At 55.6% G+C, this 25,702-nt stretch overlaps 7 protein-coding genes across 7 annotated transcripts; 5 read left to right on the forward strand and 2 right to left on the reverse strand.

Moving 5' to 3' along the window:
* Positions 1-1,629: 1,629 nt before the first annotated feature.
* J7T55_009902 (uncharacterized protein) lies at positions 1,630-3,218 on the reverse strand (the record flags this gene model as incomplete). The annotated part of the gene is made up of 7 exons (XM_053143866.1): positions 1,630-2,072; positions 2,133-2,209; positions 2,266-2,639; positions 2,701-2,780; positions 2,853-2,861; positions 2,918-2,945; positions 3,036-3,218. 7 exons carry the CDS (start codon positions 3,216-3,218, stop codon positions 1,630-1,632), a joined length of 1,194 nt encoding a protein of 397 aa, XP_052993421.1.
* A 652-nt stretch (positions 3,219-3,870) lies between these two features.
* J7T55_009903 (uncharacterized protein) lies at positions 3,871-4,748 on the forward strand (the record flags this gene model as incomplete). The annotated part of the gene is made up of 2 exons (XM_053143867.1): positions 3,871-4,323; positions 4,422-4,748. The coding sequence occupies 2 exons, from the start codon at positions 3,871-3,873 to the stop codon at positions 4,746-4,748; spliced, it is 780 nt and encodes a 259-aa protein (XP_052993422.1).
* A 436-nt stretch (positions 4,749-5,184) lies between these two features.
* On the reverse strand, positions 5,185-6,204 carry J7T55_009904 (mitochondrial carrier protein; the record flags this gene model as incomplete). Its single annotated transcript, XM_053143868.1, has 1 exon — positions 5,185-6,204. One exon carries the CDS (start codon positions 6,202-6,204, stop codon positions 5,185-5,187), a length of 1,020 nt encoding a protein of 339 aa, XP_052993423.1.
* An 893-nt stretch (positions 6,205-7,097) lies between these two features.
* Positions 7,098-9,515, forward strand: J7T55_009905 (uncharacterized protein; the record flags this gene model as incomplete). Its single annotated transcript, XM_053143869.1, has 1 exon — positions 7,098-9,515. One exon carries the CDS (start codon positions 7,098-7,100, stop codon positions 9,513-9,515), a length of 2,418 nt encoding a protein of 805 aa, XP_052993424.1.
* Positions 9,516-12,393: 2,878 nt separating this feature from the next.
* Positions 12,394-15,200, forward strand: J7T55_009906 (uncharacterized protein; the record flags this gene model as incomplete). Its single annotated transcript, XM_053143870.1, has 4 exons — positions 12,394-12,476; positions 12,635-14,577; positions 14,659-15,113; positions 15,189-15,200. The coding sequence occupies 4 exons, from the start codon at positions 12,394-12,396 to the stop codon at positions 15,198-15,200; spliced, it is 2,493 nt and encodes an 830-aa protein (XP_052993425.1).
* Positions 15,201-17,983: 2,783 nt separating this feature from the next.
* J7T55_009907 (uncharacterized protein) lies at positions 17,984-22,397 on the forward strand (the record flags this gene model as incomplete). The annotated part of the gene is made up of 4 exons (XM_053143871.1): positions 17,984-17,998; positions 18,107-19,978; positions 20,058-20,465; positions 20,514-22,397. The coding sequence occupies 4 exons, from the start codon at positions 17,984-17,986 to the stop codon at positions 22,395-22,397; spliced, it is 4,179 nt and encodes a 1,392-aa protein (XP_052993426.1).
* Positions 22,398-22,781: 384 nt separating this feature from the next.
* Positions 22,782-25,180, forward strand: J7T55_009908 (uncharacterized protein; the record flags this gene model as incomplete). The annotated part of the gene is made up of 3 exons (XM_053143872.1): positions 22,782-22,893; positions 22,990-24,841; positions 24,922-25,180. 3 exons carry the CDS (start codon positions 22,782-22,784, stop codon positions 25,178-25,180), a joined length of 2,223 nt encoding a protein of 740 aa, XP_052993427.1.
* Positions 25,181-25,702: the final 522 nt, after the last annotated feature.

The raw sequence follows: 25,702 nt of genomic DNA on the forward strand, positions 1-25,702 counted from the left end.
CGTGCACATGAGGATCTTCGAATCGCCATTTGCTGATTGCATAAGTCCAATCTTTGCCTCGCTCCCGCATCCTCAGCTTAACCTAGATAATTGAGAGGAGACTTCTGGGCCACTCGAGGCTCGGATCAAATCATCAGCATCAGGCAGTCCATTCAGCGTTCTGCATTGCCACTTGAGGAGAGGTCACTAGATATTGCAGACATGTAAGCAGACTTCTGCAATGCTGCACTACATGGTCTATTTCAGCGGCGATTGGTAGCCTTGTCTTGGCCCATATAATGAAGACCACAACTTCAAGGAATTAAATGAACTTGACGAGTTGTACCTTTTGCTAGCCAATTGACCATACTCTCGGATGACATCTGAAGGTAAGCTTGTGCAACCAGTTACCGAAATTGGGGCTGCTCGTCTTCTTTCGCTTATAGTTACGAATGAACTATACAATCCTTTATCATGTTTCAACATGAGGCATTAAGGCGAACATTTGTAGCTTTTTGAGTGTGCAACCATCAATGACTGCTTGGAATTGCTCTTCAGGTAGTCTGTTCTAGTAAAAAAGGGAACAAGTCACTTTTTGGACCCAGACCCTGATTCTTCCTTGCCCTTGCCATGCTCTTGGTTGGATACTTCCCCTGATGAGTACCCACTGACCTGCCGCTTGTCCATCTTTACCCGCGTGTACGTGATCGATGATTGGGAGGCCCGTCCCACTGTAGCCGTTGACAAGCAAGGTTGGCCTTGGTGGGAGTTGCCGATCAGATGGTCACAGGGGTGTTGCATTCCAGTGCATGGCAGGGTCTGGCAGGTCTTGGCCTGGACCACCTTTTACGATCGACGCTCGCCTGACACGAGCCTCATCTGGAACACCAACCTCGACAACAGCCGATCATCAGACACGCCAGCTTGACGGGCAATAGTATCAATTTGGCTCATGACGGCTTCTTCGTCTTCGAGATTAAGCATATCGTAGACTGATAGCCAAGCTCAAGCTCATCCCATCCAAGGCGAGTCAATTGGCTCGTATCCACCCAAGGCCAATTCACCTCTCGTCTCATCTCGTCCCAACGTGATGAACCCACGAAAACCACATCCTACAACGACAAGGCGAGCTGGCACGGTGGCAAAGCGAGCGACTTGGAAGACCCCAATAAGTCCAGACACAGACACCCACTGCAAAGCCAATAAACACACAGGTTAGGTGGGAAAACCCAAAGGCCATCAGTTCAGATACAGTGCCCACCGCAACGTCAATAAACACACAGACAGGTGGGAGCAAGACACTGCAACAAATATCCCGAGGCTCCTGTAAAAGGAAGTACCGAAAGGAGGGACGCGCTGTAGCACCTTATAGGGGTGGCAGGGCGTGAAGAGGGTGTTGATCGCAACCTCTCTTTTTGCACTTTCGTTCAACAAGCGGAGACCCTCAAAGGATGACGATAGCCTCACATTCACACAGTATCCATTTCTGACAGAAAGGCATCTCGTCCTATTTTTCACTTTCTGCAGGTCTCATTAAAGATTATTTCATATCCGGCTATCTGATTCGAAATCAACACATAGCTTCGGGATCACGGCGTCTGTGGTCCTGATCTAGGACACTCATACAGAGAACACCGTCACAAGCTAGCCTTAGCCATAAGGTTTGACCTCAGTCCAGCTCACCTTCACCTCATGCCGCACAGATATGCGCTCCAGTGGAATATCGTCACTTCCCTCACTCGGTGCTTTGCCATCGCTCCCCTGCACACTCGTGCTCGTTGTTTGGCCACCTGCTAATATTCCCTCACCGGAGTCCGTATCATCTAGTACCGCGAATGGGCGACTACCATGATTACCACTCTTGAACGCGGGTCGCCGTACGCCACTGGTGCCTCCACCGCCAATCGTCACGAGGTCGGCAGAGTTCAGAGCGCTCAGACCACTGGGCCGTCTGTTGGACGACTTGCCTGCGCCCGAGGTGAGGACCCGTCCGAAAACGGCTTGCGCGACAGGTCGGAGGAGGGGCAGGCACGCGCAGATGACGGCGCATTCGCCCTCTACTACTGTCAAGATCCAGGGGACGGCGATCAGAACTTTCGAGAAATTAGCTGACATGTATTCATGTTGTCGGTTTAGGAGTAGGGTTGGCCCACCAGTCAGATCTCCGTCTTTTCCACCGGCACTCAGCTGGAACAGGAAAATCAAGCGGATCGCGCTGATGAACGATACACTGGGGTACAAGTCAGAAACAGCGGAGCGAGGCATGACTGAGGTGTTAGCACTCACAATATGCCCAGCAAGAAAATACCAGCCAGGCCTATCTTCTGTGTAGACCCCATACGCAGACGGGAGATCTCGTATGCAGGCAGCGCCATGATCGCACAGTCGGTAAAGATATTCGGGACCGCATTGCCGATGAAGAACTTGTTATTGTCAATGCAGTGGCCCGGGGTATCGGGCAGCCAGATCTTCTGTATAGGCTGGCATTGCAAGAATGCAACCAGCGCGACGGCAATGATCCACGCCAACGTCAGCCCGCCTAGTACGCAACACCCTCTCTTCACAAACGGTGTCGGGAAGATGCGCCAGTACATGGCCAGGATCGAGAATTTGCATACTACCAGCAGCGTGCCATAGATGCATTCGACGGCGAATAGGGCCTGGTATTTGTCAACACTCCACAAGAGCCCCAGCGCGGCATGAATTTGGGAGAGGTCTTACTGCTTGACCTCGGCCATAGCTCGCTGGATCGACGATCTTGTTCACCGCATAGTGTCTACCCACTCGCCCGAGATGGACAGCTAGTGAAAGGGGTTAATCAAGGGCATCCACGCTGAGGTTTCAGCCGCAGGAGGGCAAAGACGGAAACTTACCGAAGATTGCTTAAGAGCGCGTCAGTAAAGGTAAGCACGAACCACAGGTAGGAAAGGAGGCTCACCACAGATAACAGTTCCGATGAGAAGCGGCTATACAAGATGTCAGTCCAACTTGCTCTTCGCCCTCTCTCACATCACGATTCTGTGATCCAGGCCTCATTTTTTGCGTACCACACACACTATGATGAGGTAATCCTCGATCCCAAGCGAGACCCTCTTAATGTGCCTAGCCCATAATCGCAGACCAACACTCGCGAGCGCGATGAGCCCCACGGCGATGGAGACGCCAACGACGGCCGGACCTTCATCGTAGTCGATATACTCCTGCGAGAACTGTGATAAGTCCCCTGCATGACTGCCCATCGAGATCGCAGCAAGCCCGGTGCTTGGATGTCGTCTTGTAGTACTTTCAGGCGGCGGTGCGGAGGCTCTGCTAGAGACAAGACTCGGCAACGGCGGCGGCGGCTTGGGAAGAAGGAATATCCTTGAGATCAGCAGTTGTCATCGCTATATTTCCCGCAATCGGCGGAGAAGGGGAAAAGAGAGAGGAAAAAGCCGTTGGAATTGTCAGCACGGTGGATTGCAACATTCGGTTCTCAGAGTCTTAAGGTTCGTCCCAGCAGGGGGGTTCAGCCGGGCCAAGGGAGACCGTGTAAGTGGTGTAAGTGAGCCGACTCGAACTGCTCTTTTGGTGGGCTCTGACTCGCTCCCATACCCACACAGGGGTGGTTTCTATCCACCACGAGGCTCTCGATAATGAGGGTCATACGATTTACACACCCCACTGGCCGATCAGGACATGTGCATGACTGCCGGAATCTGATCTTCAGCTCCCGGGCCGCATACTTATCCTCTGCAGGCGTCCGTCAATACCACATCTTTATTTCCCTATTCGTCTGTGTCCAAATCCAACAGGGTACCAAAACCGCGTCACATTTCCCGTTCCGAACCTCTCCATATCTTTCTTCCCTCCCCCCTTCCCGCCAATCCCAGCAATCCAGAACCGAAGGAAAAAATGGCCACCTCCTCCTCCACCACGAAGCCCGCAATTATTATCGTCCACGGCGCATGGTCCCTGCCAAGCCCGTCCTACGAGCCCCTGAAACAGCAGCTCGAGGGCCTGGGCTATGAGTGCTACCTGCCCCACCTCCGGACCTCGGGCGCCGGCGACGACGTGCGCGGCCAGACGTGGGAGGCGGACGTGAAAGTCATCCTCGACACGGCGCAGCCGCTCTTCGACCGCGGTAGGGAGGTCGTCATCGTCGCGCACTCGTACGGTGGCATCCCGGGTGGCGCCGCGACGGCCGGCAACGGGGTCGCGGAGCGCGCGGCCCAGGGCAAGCCTGGCGGGTTCAAGCAGATCATCTACGTCGCCGCGTTCGCGATCCCCGCCGCGGGCATGGACCTGCTCGCCACTTTCGGCGGCCAGTGGCCTCCTTGGGCCGACTTTGCGCCCGCCTACTCCAAGGTACGATATGCCGCCGAGGCAATCCACCCTCCTCTCGTCTCTGTCTCTCTCTGTGTGTGTTCTCCGAACCGTGACTAACAGCCGCGCCCGCGGGTTAGAACCACGCGATCAAGCTCAAGGAGGAGGCCAAGCAGGTTCTGTTCAGCGACGTGCAGGCCAGCCCGGAGGCGCAGGCGAAGTACTGGGACGGGGTCGTGACGCACTCGCAGGACGCGTTCGAGAAGCCCGTCACGTTCAGCGCCGCCGACATCACCATCCCCAAGAGCTACCTGGTGTGCACGCAGGACCAGTGCGTGCCGGGCCCGCTGCAGGAGCAACTCGCGGAGTCGTTGGGCTTCAAGGCGGAGCGAATCGATGCTGGACACTTCCCCTTCCTCAGCCAGCCGGACAAGTGTCTGGAGATACTGAAGACCATGATTCTGTAGTGCGTGTCTCTTGATTTTCTCAGTGCTGAGTTCGATCGGAGACGACGCGCTGCCGAATATTTATCGAGGCTCTTCGCTGTGCTGGAATATTGGATGGGATAGACTTGTGGTGTGTAATGGTCCACTAAAGTGTCTTTAGTGACTGAATACGTAAAATAATGAATTTAGATATCCTAGACATGTTTAAGACACTCCGTGGAGGACGCCTACCGGGAAGTGCCCGTTGACCCCCGAAGGCCCTAGGGATGGGCAGAATTTGCAAGAGATTGTTCGAGACCAATCCGGTGCATATCGACGGCCATGTGGCCTGACGGACCCATTTCTGACCCATCTGACCGGCCCGTGAGTGGGCAATCGGGGGTGCGTTACAGCTCCTGGATCCGGATCGGCGAAAGGCACACCAGCTGTTCTGCTTCCGAGCCACAGAGGATAGGAATCACGACGACACGGTCTCAGGTCTCTTTCTACCGTGCCCGAGCTCCATCATGATCCACTCATACGTAGCCCACTGGACCGCGTTGACGATGAAGGCCCGGACACTGCAGACTGCCAGACCCCTGAAGAAAATCCGCAACCCGCCCTCCTTGTACGCATCCCTCGCAACCTGAATCGCTCCAGACCTCTTCGAGACTGTGCTGCTGAGCAAAGGGCTGCTCTCCCCTGTCACAACCGCAATGGTGCTTGCATTGTTCACCTGTGCCTGAACTCGAGTCTTGATCACGTCCAGCGGGAAGATGCTCGCCCACGTCACGATGCCCGCGAGGCCGCCGCAGAGGAGCACCTTGGCTGTCTCGCTGCCGGTGAAGCTGCCGCCTTGGTCTTTGTGGGCTTTCGACCACTGCTCTATCCAGCGTGTGGTCAGCTCGTAGCTCCAGAAGTAGAAGCCGTAGCCGACGCTGTCCCTCAGCGCGGTCACCGTGCCGCCGAAATATAGTCCCCGTATACCACCCTCGGTGCGCAATATTCGCTTGGTGATGTCCCAACTTGATGTCTGCGGGTTGGCGCTCAGTTGTGCCCGGCACTTGATCAGCTCAGTGGGCGTGGAGACCACCCATGTTGCGAGACCGCCAATGGCGCCTGCGATAAATGTCGTCCAGAGATTCGATCCAGTTGTCGACTGTGTTGAATTTGGTGATGTGTGTGAAGGGCCCTGTGGCGAGAGCGCTTGGTTCAGGAATGCTTCTGAGCGATTGTACGAGACGAACAGCAAGGCGTTCAGGGCGCCGTAGCCTAGAATTGGCGCTGCGGTGCCCGTTGAGAACTTGCGAAGCAGCGAGAGGGCCGAGGCAGACGATGATGGAGACAGCGAGCCTGGGAGACTTGATGAAGTTGTGGGAGACGGATTTCCGGTGCCCCGTCCAGAAGCCTGGAGGCGCACCTTGATGATATCGAGAGGGTTTCCGATAACAATTCCGACGGCCCCTGAGATGTAGCCGGCCCAGAAGTCGGCAGACATGATATATGCTGCAGGAAATGGCCGGTGCTCCTATAAAGTTATCCCCCGCAAGTAATCTCCCTCGGTTCGCAACCACCTTCCACGGATCACTGCATGCGGTTCAAGCAGGAGCAATGTCTTCGGAGTACAGTCGCTGTTCACTCTGTGGGTTACAGAGTATTCCAGAAAAAGAAATTCAGTATATAGCAGAGTGAGTGTCGGTAGAAGCTTTAGGACGTGCTGAATGACGAGGGAATGGCGGAGGGAGCAGGAGACATGCCCCAAGGGCAGGATTCACAAGACAGCGACAGACACTTGACCTTTGTAATTGCATAAAACTTCTATGCTTACTGATGCCAATTGAGTGACTGGATCTACATAGGCGGAAAATGCGTCGGGGGATTTCGAGGTCTAGCCGACAAGCCTGGCAAAATACTCATGTAGGAAAGGATGTACCTCGGCCCAAGTACTCCCGGATGTTTACGTGATGAAGCGGCCAGAACGGGCCAGATAGGTGACCAAAATGGCCCAAAGCCATGACTTGCAGCGAAGTTGGGTGAACATGAGGACGTATCCCTCTCAATTAAAATTGACAGAATTGTCCATAATTCGGGATCTCTCGACATTTCGTCAAGAATAGTCGGCGTCTGATGACCCGTAGAACCACGTGTTGTTGCACGTGACTCGGCGAGGCAGACGCGTCGCCTCTTTCTCGAGCTTGGCAGTCGCGCCCGCTCCAAAGTAAACATCAATCAACACGCCTCGTCCGAGCATATCCGAGGCGATTGAAGTGGCAAATTCTCGTTGCAACGGGCCGCAGAGCTCGGTTTTCAACGACACTGAAGGCGCAATGTAGGTCTTTTCATCATTATCACCATCACCATTCTGCTCTCACCCACTCGAAGCAAGTACTCATGTCTTGCAGGACCGAGGTCGCGTCGACCCCTAGGGCCAACAAGGAGAATGTCGCGCCTAAGAGTCGCTTTCCTACGCCCCAGACCATCGACAGACTCCACAAGCCATTCAAGTGTCCCGGATCTGCCATCAGATCTGCTGCAACAGATAGGCCTGCCAGGAAGAAGAGGAGGATCGATTACAAGGGAGCAGATGGAGAGGTCGATGCCGACAAGCCATACACCAATGAGGACCGCCTCGCTCTCGCAAATCGCGATGCCAACCGCTTTCCTGTCTTTCAGGTCAAAGACAAAGACAAGGTCTTTCGCAAGGCCTTCTCCATTCCCCTCGTCAACAAGAACAGTGCTGCCTTCAACCCCAACCGACCACCGCCTACGTTGGGCCTGAGAACCGGCGCTGTGTTTGTTGCCAAGCCCCTGCATGACCCAAGCGGCGAATTCGCAATCGTCCTCTACGATCCTACCATCGATGACAAGCCCAAGGAGATCGAGAAGCCGAAGGAGGACGAGAAGCCGCCTCAGACCCAGGTCATGGATGCGCCACTCGTGCACAAGAGTCTGGCCGAAATTCTTGGTATCAAGAAGAAGGTCGACACAGACCACCCACGGGTACCAGTGGTCATCGACCCGAAGCTCGCCAAAGTCTTGCGTCCACATCAGATTGAAGGTGTCAAGTTCATGTACAAATGCACCACTGGCATGATTGACGAGAAGGCAAACGGTTGCATCATGGCTGATGAAATGGGTCTCGGAAAGACGCTGCAGTGCATCACACTCCTGTGGACTCTGCTTAAGCAGTCGCCGGATGCGGGGAAGACTACCATACAGAAGGCCATTGTGGTCTGCCCCTCGAGTCTGGTGAAGAACTGGGCGAACGAGCTGGTCAAGTGGCTCGGTCCCGGTGCCATCACACCCTTTGCCATCGACGGCAAGGCGACCAAGGAGCAGCTAAATCAGCAGCTTAAACAGTGGGCCATATCGAGTGGTCGCTCTGTGACGCGCCCGGTCATCATCGTCTCCTACGAGACCCTGCGCTTGAACGTGGAGGAGCTCAAGCACTGCAAGATCGGGCTGCTGCTTGCCGACGAGGGGCATCGTCTAAAGAACGGTGAAAGCCAGACCTTTACGGCTCTGAACAGTCTTAATGTGACACGCCGCATCATTCTGTCTGGAACACCGATTCAGAACGACTTGTCGGAGTATTTCGCCCTGATCAATTTCGCCAACCCCGGTCTCCTGGGAACGCGACTTGAATTCCGGAAGCGGTTCGAGATCCCCATTCTGAGAGGTCGCGATGCTGATGCATCAGATAAGGAACGCCAAAGGGGTGATGAATGCTTGTCGGAGCTACTTGGAATCGTCAACAAATTCATCATCCGCAGATCCAACGATTTGCTCTCCAAGTACCTCCCACTGAAGTACGAGCATGTTGTCTTCTGCAGCAATTCTCCATTCCAAAACGATCTCTACAACTACTTCATCAAAAGTCCCGACATTCAAGCTCTGCTTCGCGGCAAGGGAAGCCAGCCCCTCAAGGCTATCAATATTCTCAAGAAGCTGTGTAATCATCCAGATCTGCTTGACTTGTCCAATGATCTTCCTGGCTGCGAGGAGCACTTCCCAGATGACTACGTTCCCAAAGAGGCACGAGGCCGTGACCGTGATATCAAGCCATGGTACAGCGGCAAAATGGCAGTTCTAGATCGCATGCTGAGGAGAATTCGTGCGGAAACAGATGACAAGATTGTGCTCATTTCCAATTACACATCAACACTCGATCTCTTCGAACGTCTCTGCCGGAACGAAGCCTACCCCTGCTTGCGTCTTGACGGCTCGATGAACGTCAACAAGCGGCAGAAGCTTGTGGACAAGTTCAACGACCCAGACGGGGGCCAGTTTGTCTTCTTGCTCTCCAGCAAGGCTGGTGGCTGCGGTATCAATCTAATCGGCGCGAACCGCCTGATCCTCTTCGACCCTGACTGGAACCCGGCAGCGGACCAACAGGCGCTCGCCCGTGTGTGGCGTGATGGCCAGAAGAAGGACTGTTTCGTCTACAGGTTCATCGCGACCGGCACGATCGAAGAAAAGGTGTTCCAGCGGCAGTCGCACAAGCAGTCGCTCTCATCCTGCGTGGTGGACGAGGCGGAGGACGTAGAGCGCCACTTCAGCTTGGACAGCCTGCGGGAGCTGTTCCAGTACCGCACCGACACGCGGAGCGACACGCATGACACCTTTAAGTGCAAGAGGTGCAAGCCTGACGGGAAGCAGATCATCAAGGCGCCGGCGATGCTGTACGGTGACACGAGCACGTGGAATCATTTCCCGAACGAGGGCCTGAAGGGCATTCAGGACCTGTTGCTCCGCCAGGAGTGTGGTGAGGATCATGTGTCTGCTGTCTTCCAGTACATATCGCACTGAGGAATGTTTTTTTTTTTTTTAATTGCCCGTCTCAAGATGATAGAATGAGTAAATATTTCCCAAGCAGCGGAGTTCTTGACGGTGTTGGTGGTGTGCCGGGAGGGTATAGCATGGTTTCAACTGGCTTCTGAATGCGTAGAATATCATTGCATTGCTTGGTGTTTCTTGGAAGATATGAACAATCATATTATCTACCTTTGTCTTCTCTGCCGAGCCTCTCGTAATTTGTTATTTGCGACTCCCGACTTGAAGTCCGAGCACGGATCCTGCCGACCTATGGCGACCTCTTCCCGTCAGCGAGCATCTTCGCTCCTGACGCGGGAGCCTGCAGCCACCCGTCGCCGCTTGACCTGGTGTCTGTTGCACGGCCGTTTCATGCCAGATCTTAGAATAGCGACGGGCAGTTGCATTTCTTGTGGTGGCTTGGTGGGCTGTCACCCGCGAGGACCCATGAGGCCTGGGGAGCGTGGGCAGGGGAGCAGAATAATGGAGGAGGACTGAGTCTGGGCCGCCCCGTTGGTTTCGATTGTCTCACTGCGCGACAAAGAAAGGCGCCAGCTTCCTGCGACACGTGGGAAATCTCTCTGGGCGGATTATCAATCGTGGCTAGCTGTGAGACATCAGGGGTCCCTTCGCATTTTCGAAGCTGTTTGCGGACTCATCCGACCAACAGATCGAGCAGAGAGGCATTGGGGCTGGAGACAGATTAGCGGAAAAGTACAGTACAGAGAGGCTGTGTCCTGAACGGGAGACACTTGCTCCGTTGTGTTGGTGTAAGTAGAACAGCTGGACGAAGCTTTGCTCGATGAATTATTTGTTTGCTGCCTGGTGCCACTGATTTGCCCAAGTAGAATCAGCGATCCCCTTTTAACCCCCCATTCTGCAGTGTGTTTGGAGATTGGTGTCAGTCAGTCCAGCCCGTGTCGCGCTCACTTGCACCTTCACCTGCACTTGCATGTTTACCGGCTTGGAGAACTGGCTTGTGATCCTTCTTCCCCCGACCGACTCCAACCCACCCACGCGACCTGGCGAGACACACCACGGAGGCACTAAACCTCGCTGTTTCTCTTTGGCATTCCTCAACCAAACCACACAGGCATATAGCTGTCTGCTCCTGTCCATACCTCGCATTCAAGGGCCAGCTCGTCCCTCAATCCGAAATTGCGGCGCTGTGACCGTCCGTTCGAGCTCTCAGCATTGACGCTGACACAGCGAGGCGCGGCCGTCATCCTCCCCCCAGCATCGATTACGAGACGAGACACTTCCTTTGCGGCGCAGTCAAGCTCCCAGGACTTTTCGTGACAACTGCAACAGGAACAACAAACTCCTTCGCCCACAATCGATGCGGCCGTACGAACCTTTCTTTGACGAAAATACCGAGTTTCCCTTAGAAGACCAAGCCCCCGAGGAAGAATTGAGGCGCTGGAGTCGACCACCCCAAAGCATTAAATAATAAGGTTGCCGCCATAACCAGGCAGAGCCCGAGTCAGAACGCCCACGATGAGCTCATCCAGGAGCTCCCTCCCGTCTTACACCCGCGCACCACGACAAAACCGCTACTCGCCTAGCTACCCGGCTGCAAATCCGGGGCTGGCGCCTGCTTCGCCTGCCTCGAATGCAGCTCGTGGGCAAGGGAAACGGGGGGTTTCCACAACTGTGATACCGACTCAGTCTCCCAGTGCTGGTAAGTCCCACCCCCAAATTTTCTCCGATGCAATGCGCGCAGCCAGCCAGCCTCAGCGCCAGCCCGACATTGCAGGCTGGGTTTGCCACTAGCAAGCCAGCTGGACGGACAGTCCGGCCAACAGGAAAGACTGTCATCCATCACCCTGTCCGGATCCTGAAGCTCTCCCTGCCCACACACGCTCCATGTGTGGTTGCGGTTCAAGGACGTCGTTTTGTGAAGTGAAGTGAACTCAAGGGGCGGACTGGCGAGACACACAGACGGCAATCTGCTGCTTGCGACCCGGAATGAGAGGCTATTGGCAATATCACGGCATTCAAGACTTTACGATTACGATTAATACGCAGAGACATTTCGATACGCGGCCAGGCCCCACCGCATCTTGTATCCTGGCCGACCCGCGAACTCTAAAAATGGCATGCAGCCATCCCATGCCCAGCCAGGTAAACAGCTATATGGGTTTTGCTATCCCAAAGCTGCCGGCCCAGCCCCTGTACGGGGCTGGATTAGGCCAGGGGAAATAACCAACGGCGTCATCAAGCCAGGCTGTGCCGTCCTGCCGAGCCAGCATGCCCATTCAAAGCCCCAAACAACCAGAGGGCCACAAAGCTGAATGACAGGCTTTTTGTTCCATTACGTGTCCGGCCATCTCGGTGCATGATTCGCCACTGCGTTCCTGTCGGGGTCAATCTAACGGAATCCAACGGTGGAGCCGGGAGTCCAGCCTGTGACGAAAGCGGGACACCACCAGCAGCGCTGTCTGGCAACTGGCTGTGCTGCGTGGTCTTCAATGGAGGCATCCTGGCAGCCTGAACACCCCTTCCTCCACCTTGAGAAAAAGGGGCCGTCAATAATTCACTCTACCCGGCAGCTCACGGGTCTTCCCCTCCCCATTCCCGCTAGATCTTGGAGTCTCTCTTGGCGGCCGAGTCCACCGCACCCAGGCCTAGTCCGAAGTTCTGTCCGCTCATCACTCCTTCTAGAACTCCAACCCGCCAGCCCGCCCCTCCTATCCATTCTCGCTTCTGCTCGTTAACGGCCTGCGCCTGACCAGTCTGGGAGAGCTTCAGGGTCCTTGGAGATTTGTTTTCGTGGCCCAGCGGATGCAGGGGGCTTGAAAAGGGACTCTTGCTGACGGATCTCACTTTTATTTATGCAGGCTCCATCCAGCCATCTCGAAGTGTTTCCAACGAGATGCCGCAGTTTGCAGCAACTTTTGTCCCCGGAGGTTACGACGATTATTCTATGCCCGAGATGTACGCTCCGGCGCCCCAGAGGTATGTTGAACATTCTGTTAATCTACTGCCCCAATATTCCCATTTTTGTGTGACCCAGTTGGCCCGCTGTACTTTCGCGACCGCGATTGACAGCTTGGTCGCTAAAAAAGGAGGAGAGGAGCTGAGAGAGACTGACGTTGGATCGGGCACTACTGCAGGGTCATGCCCGAGGTTCCTCAAAACATGCAACAAGACCTCCAGCGCATGGAACTTGAAGCAGGACAAGTTCGATCTCATCCATCACACAACGGCGCTGGCCCCAACTACGGCGGCGGTTACGGCCAGGAGCACGAGCCTGACAGCAGCAACTTCCGGCCCTTCGAAGACGATCCGAACCACAAGCCCTACAAGTCGATGGCGGCCAACGACATGCCGAGCTACACCCCCTTCCCCAAGGTGAAGGGGGACAACATCCCACCAAGCGACGTCGAAAAGGAGGAAATATTGTACAACGCGCGCGAACATGTGCTGCACTCCAACAACGTCAATATGCAGTTGTCATGGGCTAGAGACGCCCTCAACTACGTTGAGATCGCGTCCGAGGATCGTTCGCGAGATGCTGCGAACAGCGGTCGCCCGACCACCCCCCAGCAACAACATGAGCTCCGCATTGACGCCGTGAACATCATCAGATATCTCTCTGAACAGCACCACCCCGAGGCTGTATTTATGATGGCCAAGTGGGACGAGTTCGGAAAGTTCGGCGTGAGGGAAGACAAGAGGAAGGCCTTCAAGGGTTACAAGCTCGCGGCCGAGCAGGGCTGGGGGCGCGCCGAGTACAGGATGGGAATGCTCTTCGAAAACTCTAACGAGTTCGACAAGGCCATCACGCACTACTACAACGGTGAGAGGTTAGGAGACTCTGCCGCCATGTACCGTTTGGGTATGATGGCCCTGCTTGGTCAACACGGTCAGAGACAAGATTACCAGCGGGGTATCGACCTCATCAACAGGGCCGCCGACACGGCAGACGAGGATGCGCCACAAGGAGCGTATGTCTTCGGAATGCTCATCGCCCGAGATCTCCCTGATATCACTGTCCCCGAGCAACTGCTTCCCTACAGTGTCGAGACCGCCAGGCAGTATATTGAGAAGGCGGCCTACCTCGGATTCGCCAAGGCCCAACTCAAGATGGGACAAGCTTACGAGCTCTGCCAGCTCGGATGCGATTTCCAGCCTGCTTACTCCCTGCACTACTACGGCCTTGCCTCAGTACAAGGTCAGCCAGAGGCGGCGCTGGGTGTTAGTCGATGGTTCCTTTTCGGCTACGAAGGCAACTTTGCCAAAAACGAGGGGCTCGCCTTCAAGTACGCGAAACAAGCCGCAGACGCCAAGTTGCCCACCGGCGAGTTCGCCATGGGATACTATCACGAAATCGGAATACACATGCAGAAAGACCTGAACGAGGCACGGCGGTGGTATGAACTAGCAGCGTCACATGGCAACCCTGACGCCGTCGGACGGTTGGACAGCTTGCAGAGGAACAAGAGCCTGTCAAAGAAGGACCACGAGACAACGGCTCTCACAAGAATCAAGTCTCAACATGGCTCGATGAGGGGTAAGCGGCCAGAACGGCTGCAAAGGCTCAAGGATCAGCAACACATGGCGGCGTTGCCCGAAGGGCCAGCCACACCAAACGACCCGAGCGGAAGAAGTCCAAGAGCATCCCCCAACCCATCTCCTAGACACGGGCCGACAGGTGGTGATGGCCGGCCCCCAGCTTTCGGTTTGAACGTGAACGTTGACCACGGTAACCTTGCCATGAGGCCGAAGTCAGCAGCGCCCTACCCAGAAGACGAAACTAAACCTTATCCTCTCAACGTAAACAGGCCAGCATCCGCAGCCCCATACCCGGATGACGGATTCCAACCGCCAAGGGGCAACCAGGGTGCTTTCGGAATTCGTCCTGGAAGCGCTGGCAGAGGTGGACCTGGACCAAACAACCTGGGGCCCGGCAGTGGCATTCCGCCAGCCGGCATGCCTCCAGGTGGACGAGGCTACAGGCAGCCAAGCCCTGGGCCAGCGGGCGGTTACAGACAGAGCAGCGCAGGAGGACCAGGTCCGGATGGGCGAAGACCAGTCGGCGGACCGGGTGGAAATGGTATGGCATTTTCATCTAACGTCGGCTCTCCATTAGGATATCCATCGAAGAATAGACTAACCAAACCAACCCCTCACACAGCAGCAGGACGAGGAGGCCCATACGGACAACCAGGCGGTCCCCAGTCACCACCGATGATCCCACCCGCAGGCTCCATGCCCGGACCCCAGTACGGTGCCCGAACAAGCTCGTTTGCCCCGCCGCGACAGGAATCCCTCGGACCACAGCACCCCGGCCGCCAGTCAAGCCAGCCGCAAGCACAGCAGCAGCCACAACGGCCCATGACCGGATACACACTCTCGGACAACGGCGGCCGGTCGAGCGCGCCGCCGCAGCAGAACCCGGCTGGCGCGCGGCCCCCCACGGCCTCGTCGTCGCACGGCCCCGGGACTGCCAGCCCTGCACCTAGCACGGCCAGCGCCCCTGCCAAGGCGCAGCGCAAGCCCACAGACCACCCTGATGGCAAGACGATCGGCAACGGGCCGTCGACATTTGACGAGATGGGCATTCCGAGGACGAAGGACAAGGATGATTGCGTAAGTTCCACCGTTACCAAAGACCTGTCTGCTCCGTTTTGGTCGTGAGGGTCTGAAGCTGACTGTCCAATCTAGTGTGTCATGTAAAAAGAGAATAGCGGGCTGGTTCGAGATAAATACTCGATATCTGAATTTACTCCCTGTTTTTTCAGCCGGAGGTGGTGCGCGCATTGTGTTTTTTATCCAAGCATCGCGCGGGTTATTCTTCTTGCTTTGCTTGCGAGGGTTGATAATCTCTTCACATTCTTCGCTTCAACTCTGCTTGAGATACCATACCATATCATAGCCAGGCCGGCGGCATATACTTAATGAATTGACACTCACCCCAGCTTAGTTTTTCCTGTTCTAAGATTGAGATGCCGTGTTATAGTTGGTTGTTCCGGGGGCGGTTCATTCTTGTGTGTTTCCCTCGTAGGATACGAGTAGCATCTATCGCAGTGATGTTTTGGTTGCATCGGGTAGTCGGTTGGCTGGTCTTTGATTTTGAGCGTGCGGGAGTCGTTATTAGTACTTCAAATTATTCCGTCTTGTGTGATCCGTGGCATATCCAGGCTCATCAAATAAGAGTCGCTTCAATTGCTTAGTGCCGTGTGTAGTGTACAGGAGCCGGACCCGGGCTTGTTCGTCCGATGTCCGTGTAGGTGGGCTAAGCTTGCACGACGTGCAACGGTCTAGGCTCGAAGCGTTGATCACAAGCTTGTGGATAAGGTTGGCCGGATGCTCCGCCCCGTCGATAGTCCTTGGGAGGTGCTTCTTTATCCCCCACGTGACCGCATGTCCAGAGATCGTCAACCTCTTCACGTCACTCAAAGATGAGCCGAAAGCCTAGCTAGCTCACCACATCACACTTTCAACATATCAAGTCACGCACGGTCTCTTCGAATTTCTCTTCTTCAAGGATTTCCCGGGGCCGTCAATCGTCTCTTGACCGCCTCCGAGGGGGCGGGTCAAGGAGAGGCGGAATATATATTCCTGACTGACAACGAGGCAGCATCCTATTCAACGTCTTAGTCCTGAAGAGCAGCCGGCCGTCATAAAAGCGGCTCCCTTGATATGTCATCCAGCAACGTCTCGCATGTGGGTGGACCCACTCGGACATTTGCGGACATATAAGCCAACGGGTCGCCGAGGGCCTCAGAGACAGGTTTTCGGACATAGGTACTTTTAGGTCTTCTTCGGATTTACGTGCTTGTATGCCCGATAGATTTCGTTGCTGTAGCACTTATGCGCGTTGGCTACTGTTTCTGGACATTGTTGAATGGTGCTTTTTATTCCCATTATTGCTGCGAGAGTGAGCAACGCATCCGGTGTGAATCCGTTCAGGTGGCTGAGGGGATGAAGCAGAGGGTATCGACCAGGCTCTCTGCGTATTGTCTAATTGGTTCGATCTTTCGATCAAGCCGGGCTGTTGTGAAGAGACCGATCACAAAAGGTGTACAGACCATAGACGCTGGCCGTTCTATTGTGAAGGGTAACGATCGTGAGGAAGCTTGCCATTCAGGAGATATAAAGTTGCCGATTTGAAGCTATACGTAGCGGTATGACAAGGTATCCCATTTTGTGAATTGTTACCCATGTAATGACGAAGAAAGTGAGATACTTGCCGACTGAGCATTTTGCAATCTAGTCGACGACATTGAAGAAATGTAGAGCCTTTGCGACTACACCCACAGAATGTCGGTTTGTGTTATTGAGTAGCCGCTCGAACGTGGCATTGTGAACTTTGGCAGCGAGACAGATATCTAGGGCGATTGATTGTTTATGCTTGCTATTGCAGTTTCTTTCAGTTCTCAATGCTTAGAACCGACCACAGAAAATTATTATGGAGTTTCCGTCTATTTTCATTGATTTATGGTTTCTGCAAAAAATCTCTCTTGATAAACCCAAACCACAAGCCTCGTGGTTGTTGCTTGCGGATGTTGGGGGAAGTCGTTGACGTGGTGCTCCCTCGTGTGACCCGGGTCCAACAAAACCGTACGATCCCTCAACTTCGGTGGAAAAGGTAGGCGAGCATTCAGACTCCATTCAAAACCTGATCTGCGTGGTAATTCGTCTTGACTAATTGTCCCTGAAATGTTTGAAACTTGCTGCTCGTCCATCTCTAATTCTCCCCAAGCTGCATGGCAAATTTGAAACTAAAAGGTGATTTTGCGAATTCCCCTGATTGAAGAGCTACGGCGGACGTATCAGTATCACCACTTGCTCGTTGAATGAAGTTATGCTCGTTGAGTGCTAGCTTCACATTCATCATTTGTGATGGTATAATTCATGACAAAGGTCTTCGAAAGTTATGACCGAGTCAAGCACGAATTGGCCAAACCACGAAGTTGGGGCTCAAAAGCTTTTCTTCGATTCCAGAATTTTTCGAGCTTTCAAAAGTACGGTAACAAGCGAAAAGTCTCCATGGTGTCCTCTATATCGTGACCTCGCCACCGCTAGATGTCGGTAGACCTGTGGGTCTGTCTCAAAACCCACATGCACTCGGACATTTGCGGACATTTACTCGGGCTCTGAGCTCTACTCGCCCAATCCCCGAAATCCAGCCAGAGCACTCAATTATGCCAACAAAGAAGGCCGGATGTTCGCGCGGTTGAACAATACCATGTGCAGTCCATGTTTCTCTTGTTGTCTCGGACATTTTCAACATTATTAAGATGTCCTTGCGGAATACTTGGTAATGTCTTTTTTACAATCATCACCTCTCACAGCCCCTTAAATATGTGTCTCGAGATTTCGAGATGACGATGGCCGACTCACGAGCACCACTGGTCTCTAGTCTGACGGCTCAGCTTTGGGATCTGTGGACTGCATCATCTCCTGATTAACTAGATTGATAGGACAGTTGTTCTTGAGAGGATCCGCGAGTATAAATGCACTCAGACATGGTGCGTACTTGCGTCTTGCCCCTTTCTCTCCTGGCTGGCAATACGAGTGTGATTGACTGTCTACGCTACTAGCCCATCAACATAGGCTGATGTGCATAGATTTTGCAGGACGGAAAGCTGCCGAGCTATCGCCCTGATGGCCGCGCTCTGGGCATCCTATTCGAAGATGTCGACGTCTGGGGGACAGTGGCCGGTGAGTCCCGGGCTGAGGACGTCCTTGCAATATTCGAGGACATCCTCGTCAGGTGGCCGACCAAACTATTCCGAAGAGCAATCGGCAGATCGTTACACCATACTCGAAAACTAGTCCAGGGCGCATCTGGCGTCGTTCCGCCCGGAGAGACACTACTCGTCCTCGGACGCCCGGGCGCAGGCTGCTCGACGCTGCTCAAAGTACTGGCCAACCAGCGCGGGCCCTTCACCGGCGTAGACGGTACCGTACAGTATGGTGGCATCGACTCGCCCGAGATGCGCAAACACTATGGATCCGAGGTTGTCTACAACGCCGAGGACGACCTGCACTTCCCGACGCTGAGCGTCGCGCACACCATGGCCTTCGCGCTGAAGCTGCGCAAGCCCAGGCGCCTCAAGGACGAGCCGGATGCCCAGTTTGCGCGACGTATGGCGGATCAGATCCTGGATGCGCTCAAGATTGGACACACCAAAGACATTATCGTGGGGGATGCCTTCGTCCGCGGCGTGTCTGGCGGTGAGCGCAAGCGTGTCAGTCTTGCCGAGGTGCTGGCTGCTGCACCGGCTGTCGTGTGCTGGGACAACCCGTTGCGCGGCCTTGACAGCTCGTCGGCGCTCATGTTCCTTCGGCTTCTCAAGGCCATGTCCAGTGCGACGGGCATGGCCAATATTGTCACGGCGTACCAGATTTCGGAGACCATATATCGCGATTGCTTCGACCGAGTGCTTGTCCTGTACGACGGTCGCGTGATATACTCGGGGCTTGGTGGGCACACCGCGAAGGAGTACTTCACTGGGTATCTGGGGTTCCACTGTCCTATTAGACAGACAACGCCTGACTTCCTCTCGGCGGTCACCTCACCACAGGAGCAGCGGGTTATAGGAGGGTTCCAGCCCCATCCTCCGCTTGATCCTGATGGTCTTGCGGACGCCTTCCGTCGCAGCCCTCACTACCAGACTCTCCAAGCCGATTTGAAACACTTCCGGGAAAAGACCGCAAAGGATGAGACCAAGGCTATGAGTTTCCAGGCCGAGTTCAGCTCCACCAAAGACCCAATGAGCCTCAAGTCCTCCATCACGGTGCGAAGCCCTCCAACCCAGCTCCTGGCCGCCATGACACGGCACTACCAGCTGATCTGGGGCGGGTGGCGCAACCTCCTAACCGTGCTCTGTCTCAACATGACCAACGCGCTGATCCTCGGCGCGGCGTACCGAGGGTCCCCGACGACTAGTACGGGGGCTTTCCAGCGCAGCGGCGGCGTCTTCTTCGGGCTCATCTTCTTCGCCCTCAATTCGCTGGCTGAGACAGGTACCGCCGTGCGCACACGGCCTGTTTTGCGCAAGCACCACGGGCTTGGCATGCTGAGTCCGGGGCTCGCGGCCGTGGCGCTGACGATCGCGGACCTGCCCGTTTGCTTTGCGCAGACGATCTGCTTCACGATCCCGTATTACTTCCTTATGGGCCCACCTACGACCGCCGGCGGGTACTGGTTCTTCGAGCTAGTTGTCTTTGTCGCGTATGCTGCGTTCATGGCAGTGTTCCGCCTCCTCGGCGCTGCGGCCCCCAATGTCCCAGTCGCATTGATGCTTGGTGGCGCGGCGATGCCGGTCTTGCTGTTGTATTCTGGGTATGCGCCGCCGTGGCCGACCCAGCTGCGTTGGGGCTCTTGGATCAAGTGGATCAGCCCGAGTCCGTATGGATTGGAAAGTCTTTTGGGGTTCGAGTTCTGGGGCATCACTTTGCAGTGTGGGGAGGATGAGTTGGTGCCGAGCGGCCCGGGCTATGAGGTATATCTCCTTTCCTCTTCTTGGACGTATTGACACGGATGATGGATGATGTGCTGACCACGTGCTACCACCGCTACAGAACATTACGATTGCCAACCAAGGCTGTCCCATCCCGGGCAGCACTGCTGGCGTGGCATCTGTGCCCGGCCCCGAATATCTTTCAGCACAATTTGAGTACCTTCCGACCGACGCATGGCGCAACTTTGGCATTATACTCTGTTTCTGGGCTGGGTATACAGTTTTGCAGGCTCTAGCCCAGACGTATGCGACAAAACGTGGAGAGAGTAGCATAGTAGGTCGTGTATACAAACGTGGTGCTTCCGTCCCAGGGGCCTCAACGGAAACGGCTCAGAACTCAGAGAAGGAGCTTGATGTAGAGGCCCAGTCGCGGTCACCGTCTCTCACAGGCCAGAGGCGCGCCGATGACTCGAGCGCTTCATTGACACAAGTTGAGGACAACGAACCACCTGCGAATTTTGAGGGCAAGGTATGACAAGGCATTCTGGAGGATTTGACGCATCGCTGACATGGCCAGGCGTCTTTCACGTTTTCCAAGATCTCGTATCAAGTCTCCACGAGCGATGGCCCACGGAAACTACTCGACTCTGTCAGTGGCTATGTGAAGCCAGGGCAGCTGACAGCCCTGATGGGAGTGTCAGGTGCCGGCAAGACGACACTGCTCGACACTTTAGCACAGAGAAAGACAAATGGCACGGTATCTGGTCACATGAAGCTCGGTGGTCGCTCGGTGGTGGGGATCGGCAAGGCATTCTCCCAGGCTTGTGGATTCTGCATGCAACAAGACGTGCATGACCCCGGGACTACAGTGCGAGAGGCTCTCGTCTTCTCCGCCATGATGCGCCGGCCTCTTAGCGTGCTTAAGGCCGAGAAGCTGGCTCACGTCGACCGGGTAATGGATTTGCTTGCCCTCGAACCAATCGCCGACGCACTCATCGGCACACCTGGGGAGGGTGGACTGGGCGTGGAGGAACGCAAGCGGCTTACCATAGGAGTGGAACTGGCTGCGAACCCGTCTGCGCTGCTATTCCTCGATGAGCCAACATCTGGCCTGGACAGCCAGGCTGCCTACTCGCTTGTGAAGTTTCTTCAGGGTGTCGCCGCGTCCGGTGTCCCGATCATTTGCACAATCCATCAGCCGTCGGCCGTCATCTTCGACATGTTTGACCACATCTTGTTATTGGCCCCCGGCGGCAGGACTGTCTATTTTGGGGAGACTGGAGACAACTCGGGCACCGTCGTGGACTACTTCTCCCGTAATGGCGTGGCGATGGACAGCACGGCCAACCCAGCCGAATTCATCCTCGACATAGTGGCCGAGCCGTCGATGGCTGACGAATGGTCTCAGCAGTGGACTGACTCGGTGGAGAACCAGAAAATACTGCAGCAAGTCGAGGCCATCGACCAGCAGCCATCCAAAGATGAGCTCGAGTCACATTCGCTCCCCTTCCTCGCCCAGTTCAGCCTCCTCACGCGACGCCACGCGACCTCAGTGTGGCGCGACGGCTTCTACAGCTTCAGCCGGCTGGTCAAGACAATATTCATGGCGCTCTTCATGTCCTTCAGCTTCTTCATGCCCGAGCACAGCCTTCAGGGCGTGCAGAACCGCATCCTAATCATGCTTCTGCTGCAGTGGATCGTCCCCGCTACAGCGGCCGACCTCCAGAGCGTATGGTACGCCAAGTGGGCCCTCTTCACAGCACGCGAGCGCTCCGGCGTCGGCTACAGCCCGCTGGCGCTCTGCGCGGCGTTGGTGGCTGTCGAGATTCCCCTAGCATTCGTCATGTACACGCTCGCCTTCGTATGCAGCTGGTTCACGGTAGGACTGGGCGGCGCCGGGCTCGGTTACCTGTGCTTCCTGGCGCTTGGGGCCTTCGGCATTGGATTCCCGTTCGCGGTGGCAAGCTTCAGCGCCGACGAGGAGGTCGCCGGCTATGTCAACAGCCTTGTGTGGTGCGTCATGGCCACGTTCGGCGGCATCGCCATCCCGCACAGCGGCATGAATGACTTTTACCGCCCTTGGCTGTTCTGGGCTGACCCCATGCGGTACTGGCTAGGCGCCACGGTGTCGGCAGCGCTGCATGGCGTACCGGTGCGATGTTCAGATTCCGACATGACTATGCTGAGTCCACCAGATGGCTTGACGTGTGGTCAGTACTTGAGCGAGTACCTGGGCCGAATGTCTGGCTATGTCGAGGACCCAGACGCTCTCGACAGCTGTGCTTTCTGCCCTTACAGCGTGGGTGATGAGTACGCGGCCCAGTTCGAATTTCACTATTCTGAACGCTGGAGAGACTGGGGCGTGTTTGCTGCGTTCTGCGTCAGCACGCTGGCCATCGCCTTTGTGGTGAGCGGATTGAGATACGGAGGAGGTTTGAAGATCTTCAAGCGGAAGTCCTAAGCTGGTGCATGAGCTGAGACCTTAATCAGATTGTCCTGGTTAGATAGAAACCATCAACATAAAAAATTCCAGAAAAACAATCATTAATAAGAGGGGTTGAAGCATACCTAAAGACAAAACCAGACTAAATAGCAATGATGGTGCAGATCAAGGGAAGTCAATTCCCTTGTTTAGCCTCTATCTAGAAAGTCTTAGAAACACTCCCTCACAATCGCAGCACGCCTGCGAATTGGCTGACATGATAAGTGAATTTTGAAAGCAATTGATACTTTTCAAACCTGCACTCCTGAAAAATTAGTAATTATAGCTGACTAATTAGGTGCGTAGTCATGTATCTGCTTCCTATCGGCCTCTCAAAATCTCGCCTCAACCGCCTCTTGTTTCATGGCTTCTCACCCCCAAACTGAGGCGGTCCAGCCAGCGAACGTCGGCTCGGGCCCCCAGCATCTGCACGCCGCCTGCAACAACTGCAAGGGGCGCAAGATCCGATGTTCAGGTGAGCGGCCGAGCTGTCTCTCATGCAGCAAACATGGGCGAGAGTGCGTATACATGCCGTTGAGGCCGCGGGGCAGAAAGCGTAGGCGTGGTCCAGAGGATCCTCTCATTGGGTCTGGCCATGATGGTGGGAGCATCACCAACATCAACACAAATACAAGTTCGAACAGCCAAGGCTCGCCGGTCATCATCACACAAGGACAGCCCCATACGACGCAGACACGAGCACGAGCTCTCTGTCCCGGTCCACTCGCGGTCAAGCGATATCGCGAGCTACACTCGGGCATGGGCATCTGTCAGGCAAGCACCGGGGCCTGCCAGTTCTACGGGCCTGCGTCCAACGTTGCATTCCTACAGTCCTTCTACCAGCGCATCCATCATAATGCGGACAGCTCCAATTCTCAAGAGTCGCCGTCTGCGACGCACATCTGGGGCTTGGACAAGTGGATATTCTCGCCTGAGCCGGGCCAGCTCCGCGACGAGGCCCATGCCCTGCGCGCCTTCTTGCCCAGAGACATGGGTGACTGCTTCATCATTACTTACTTCAAGGTCTGCCACCCGCAGTTCCCCTTCCTGGTGCGCTCGGAGATCGAGCGGGCGTGGGCTAACCTGTGGGAACCGCCCCAACTGCCCGGGGCGTCCGCACAGGTCTCCAAGGGCAACAGGCTCACCGAAAGGAATATTGTGCTGATGGTGCTTGCCATCGGGGCCATCATGGCCAGCCTGTCGCCCGAAAAGGACGCCAAGGTCATGGAGAGATGGGCCTGCCACTTGTCGTCGCAGGTACAGTTGTGCAGTTACTCCTTCGAGGACACCTCGCTCGGCGGCGTGCACCTGCTGCTGCTCAAGTCCATCTTTGGCATCCAACTAATGCGCCCCAATGATACACACGTGTACGCCAGCCACGCGGCCATCAACGCATTGGCGCTCGGCATGAACCGCGCCCAGGTGGCCAACGGCCCGCGGCCCGAGATGCACCGTCTACGCGTCACCTTTTACAGCCTCTACGCCAACGAGCGCCTCGCCACCCTTGTTTTCGGCCGGCCCTCATGTCTCCGGGACGAGCTTATCGACGTCGCTCTCCCCGAGGATCTGCCAGCCTCTGAGCCCGACGAGAACACCAACCTGGCCTACGTGCGTGCCATGGCGGCTCTGGCAAAGACAGCCGACCGCATCAGCACAGGCATTTACTGTGCAATCGGCGCCGATGCAGCCACCATCGACCGCACAGCCCACGAGTGTGACGCAGAGCTGGACGAGGCGATTCGGTCACTGCCTCCTTTCCTACACTTCTTCGACACAAGCATGCTGGCGAGCCGGCACTCCTGGCAGGAGATCCAACGAACGCACCTGGGGCTGACGTACTACCATTGCCGGATCCTGATCTACCGGCCGCTGGCGTGCTTCGCGAGCATGCACAGCACCAACGCCGAGGCAGCGGCCGAGGCTGCAGAGCTGGGAATAAGCGACCTGCAAGGCAGCATCGCACGGGCGATGGCCGCGTCGGAGGCGCTGATCGGGCTGGCGCTGGACGCGTTCACAGTACGCGTTCCGGATATGCACCAGGACGCAGGCGTGGCGTACACCGTCATGGGCGCGTGCTTGACTCTTCTCTACCGCGTGCTGGATGGCCCGGGGCGCACGTCCAGCGCCGACGCCACGACGATCTTCAACCTCGTCCAGGATGGCATCCGTTGCCTTGACCTCATGGCCCATCCGGGCCCGCGTTTCGGCAAGATGACACTCAGTGAGCGCATCATGAGCGCGGCCAAGGACGCTTTCCGATCCGCGCGGGAGGATGGCGGCGGCGAGGCTCCTAGGTCGCAGCCTTCTGGCGAAGGACTGGGCGGCGACGGTGACGTGGATAGCGCTGGGCCCGCTCCCGAGCTGGACCTGCAGGGCACGCAGGACAGTCTCGACGCCCTGCTAACGCAGTTCCCCTGGCTAGAGTAAGTCTTTCCCGCCTTCAAACCCCCCAGTATACTTGCCACTTAATGCCCTGTTCTGCTGAACTCCCATCTGTACACAGGACCGCACCATCAGCCCAGACACCGGACGATATGTCTCCCGCCTTTCCGACCAGGACAGACGGCGTGCCTGCCTCGGCCGATGCGATGAGCGCGCAGAACGCCTTCCCCACGCTGTTCAGGACTGCTGCTCCATTTGGCAGGGCATTGCCCACCTCGTTGTACGGATTTGGCTCCCGTCCCTGGCCTGGCGTCATGGGTGGGGATCTCGATAGCGGCCACGAGAACAGTGTGAACGGAATCTCGTGGGACTTGGTGTGATTATGTTGCCCTTTTGCCTACTACTTGGCTTCAAAGGCTCAGAAAGGCGCGTGTTTTTGCGAGCATGTGATCTGAGGAGTTCAACTTGGTCGAGAAGTATCCAAAACAAAGGGGTTGCAGCGTAGTGATCATTGCATTTCTCGCCTCTTGGCGCACCTGCATGTTTGTACGTAGCTGAGTCCTGAATTAACCAAATAGTTTTCTCGAGAGCAAAAAAAGCTGTGGTAGTCCAGGGAGGATTGGTTTAGAGAAAAGTCACTGAATAGATAATTATTTAACATGCTAGCATTGAGGCGGGTGGTAGTTTGGAGAGTGTTGACATCTTTGATGTATTACATAATCAGCCTAAACGGTGGAGCTCCAGGGGGTCCCTGCACCTGGATTGGCCCTGCCAGCCGCAAAGGCAACGTCAGTTCGTCAGCCTTCCGCAGCCTGCTCTGCCGTTGGCTGTATACCGGAGCTCTGCACTTGACTGCGTCCTCCACTAATCACCATCACCATCACCAGCGACCAATCTTGACG

The sequence above is a fragment of the Diaporthe amygdali genome (assembly GCF_026229845.1).
Source record: "Diaporthe amygdali strain CAA958 chromosome Unknown NODE_15_length_991109_cov_64_707514, whole genome shotgun sequence".
NCBI lineage: Eukaryota > Fungi > Ascomycota > Sordariomycetes > Diaporthales > Diaporthaceae > Diaporthe > Diaporthe amygdali.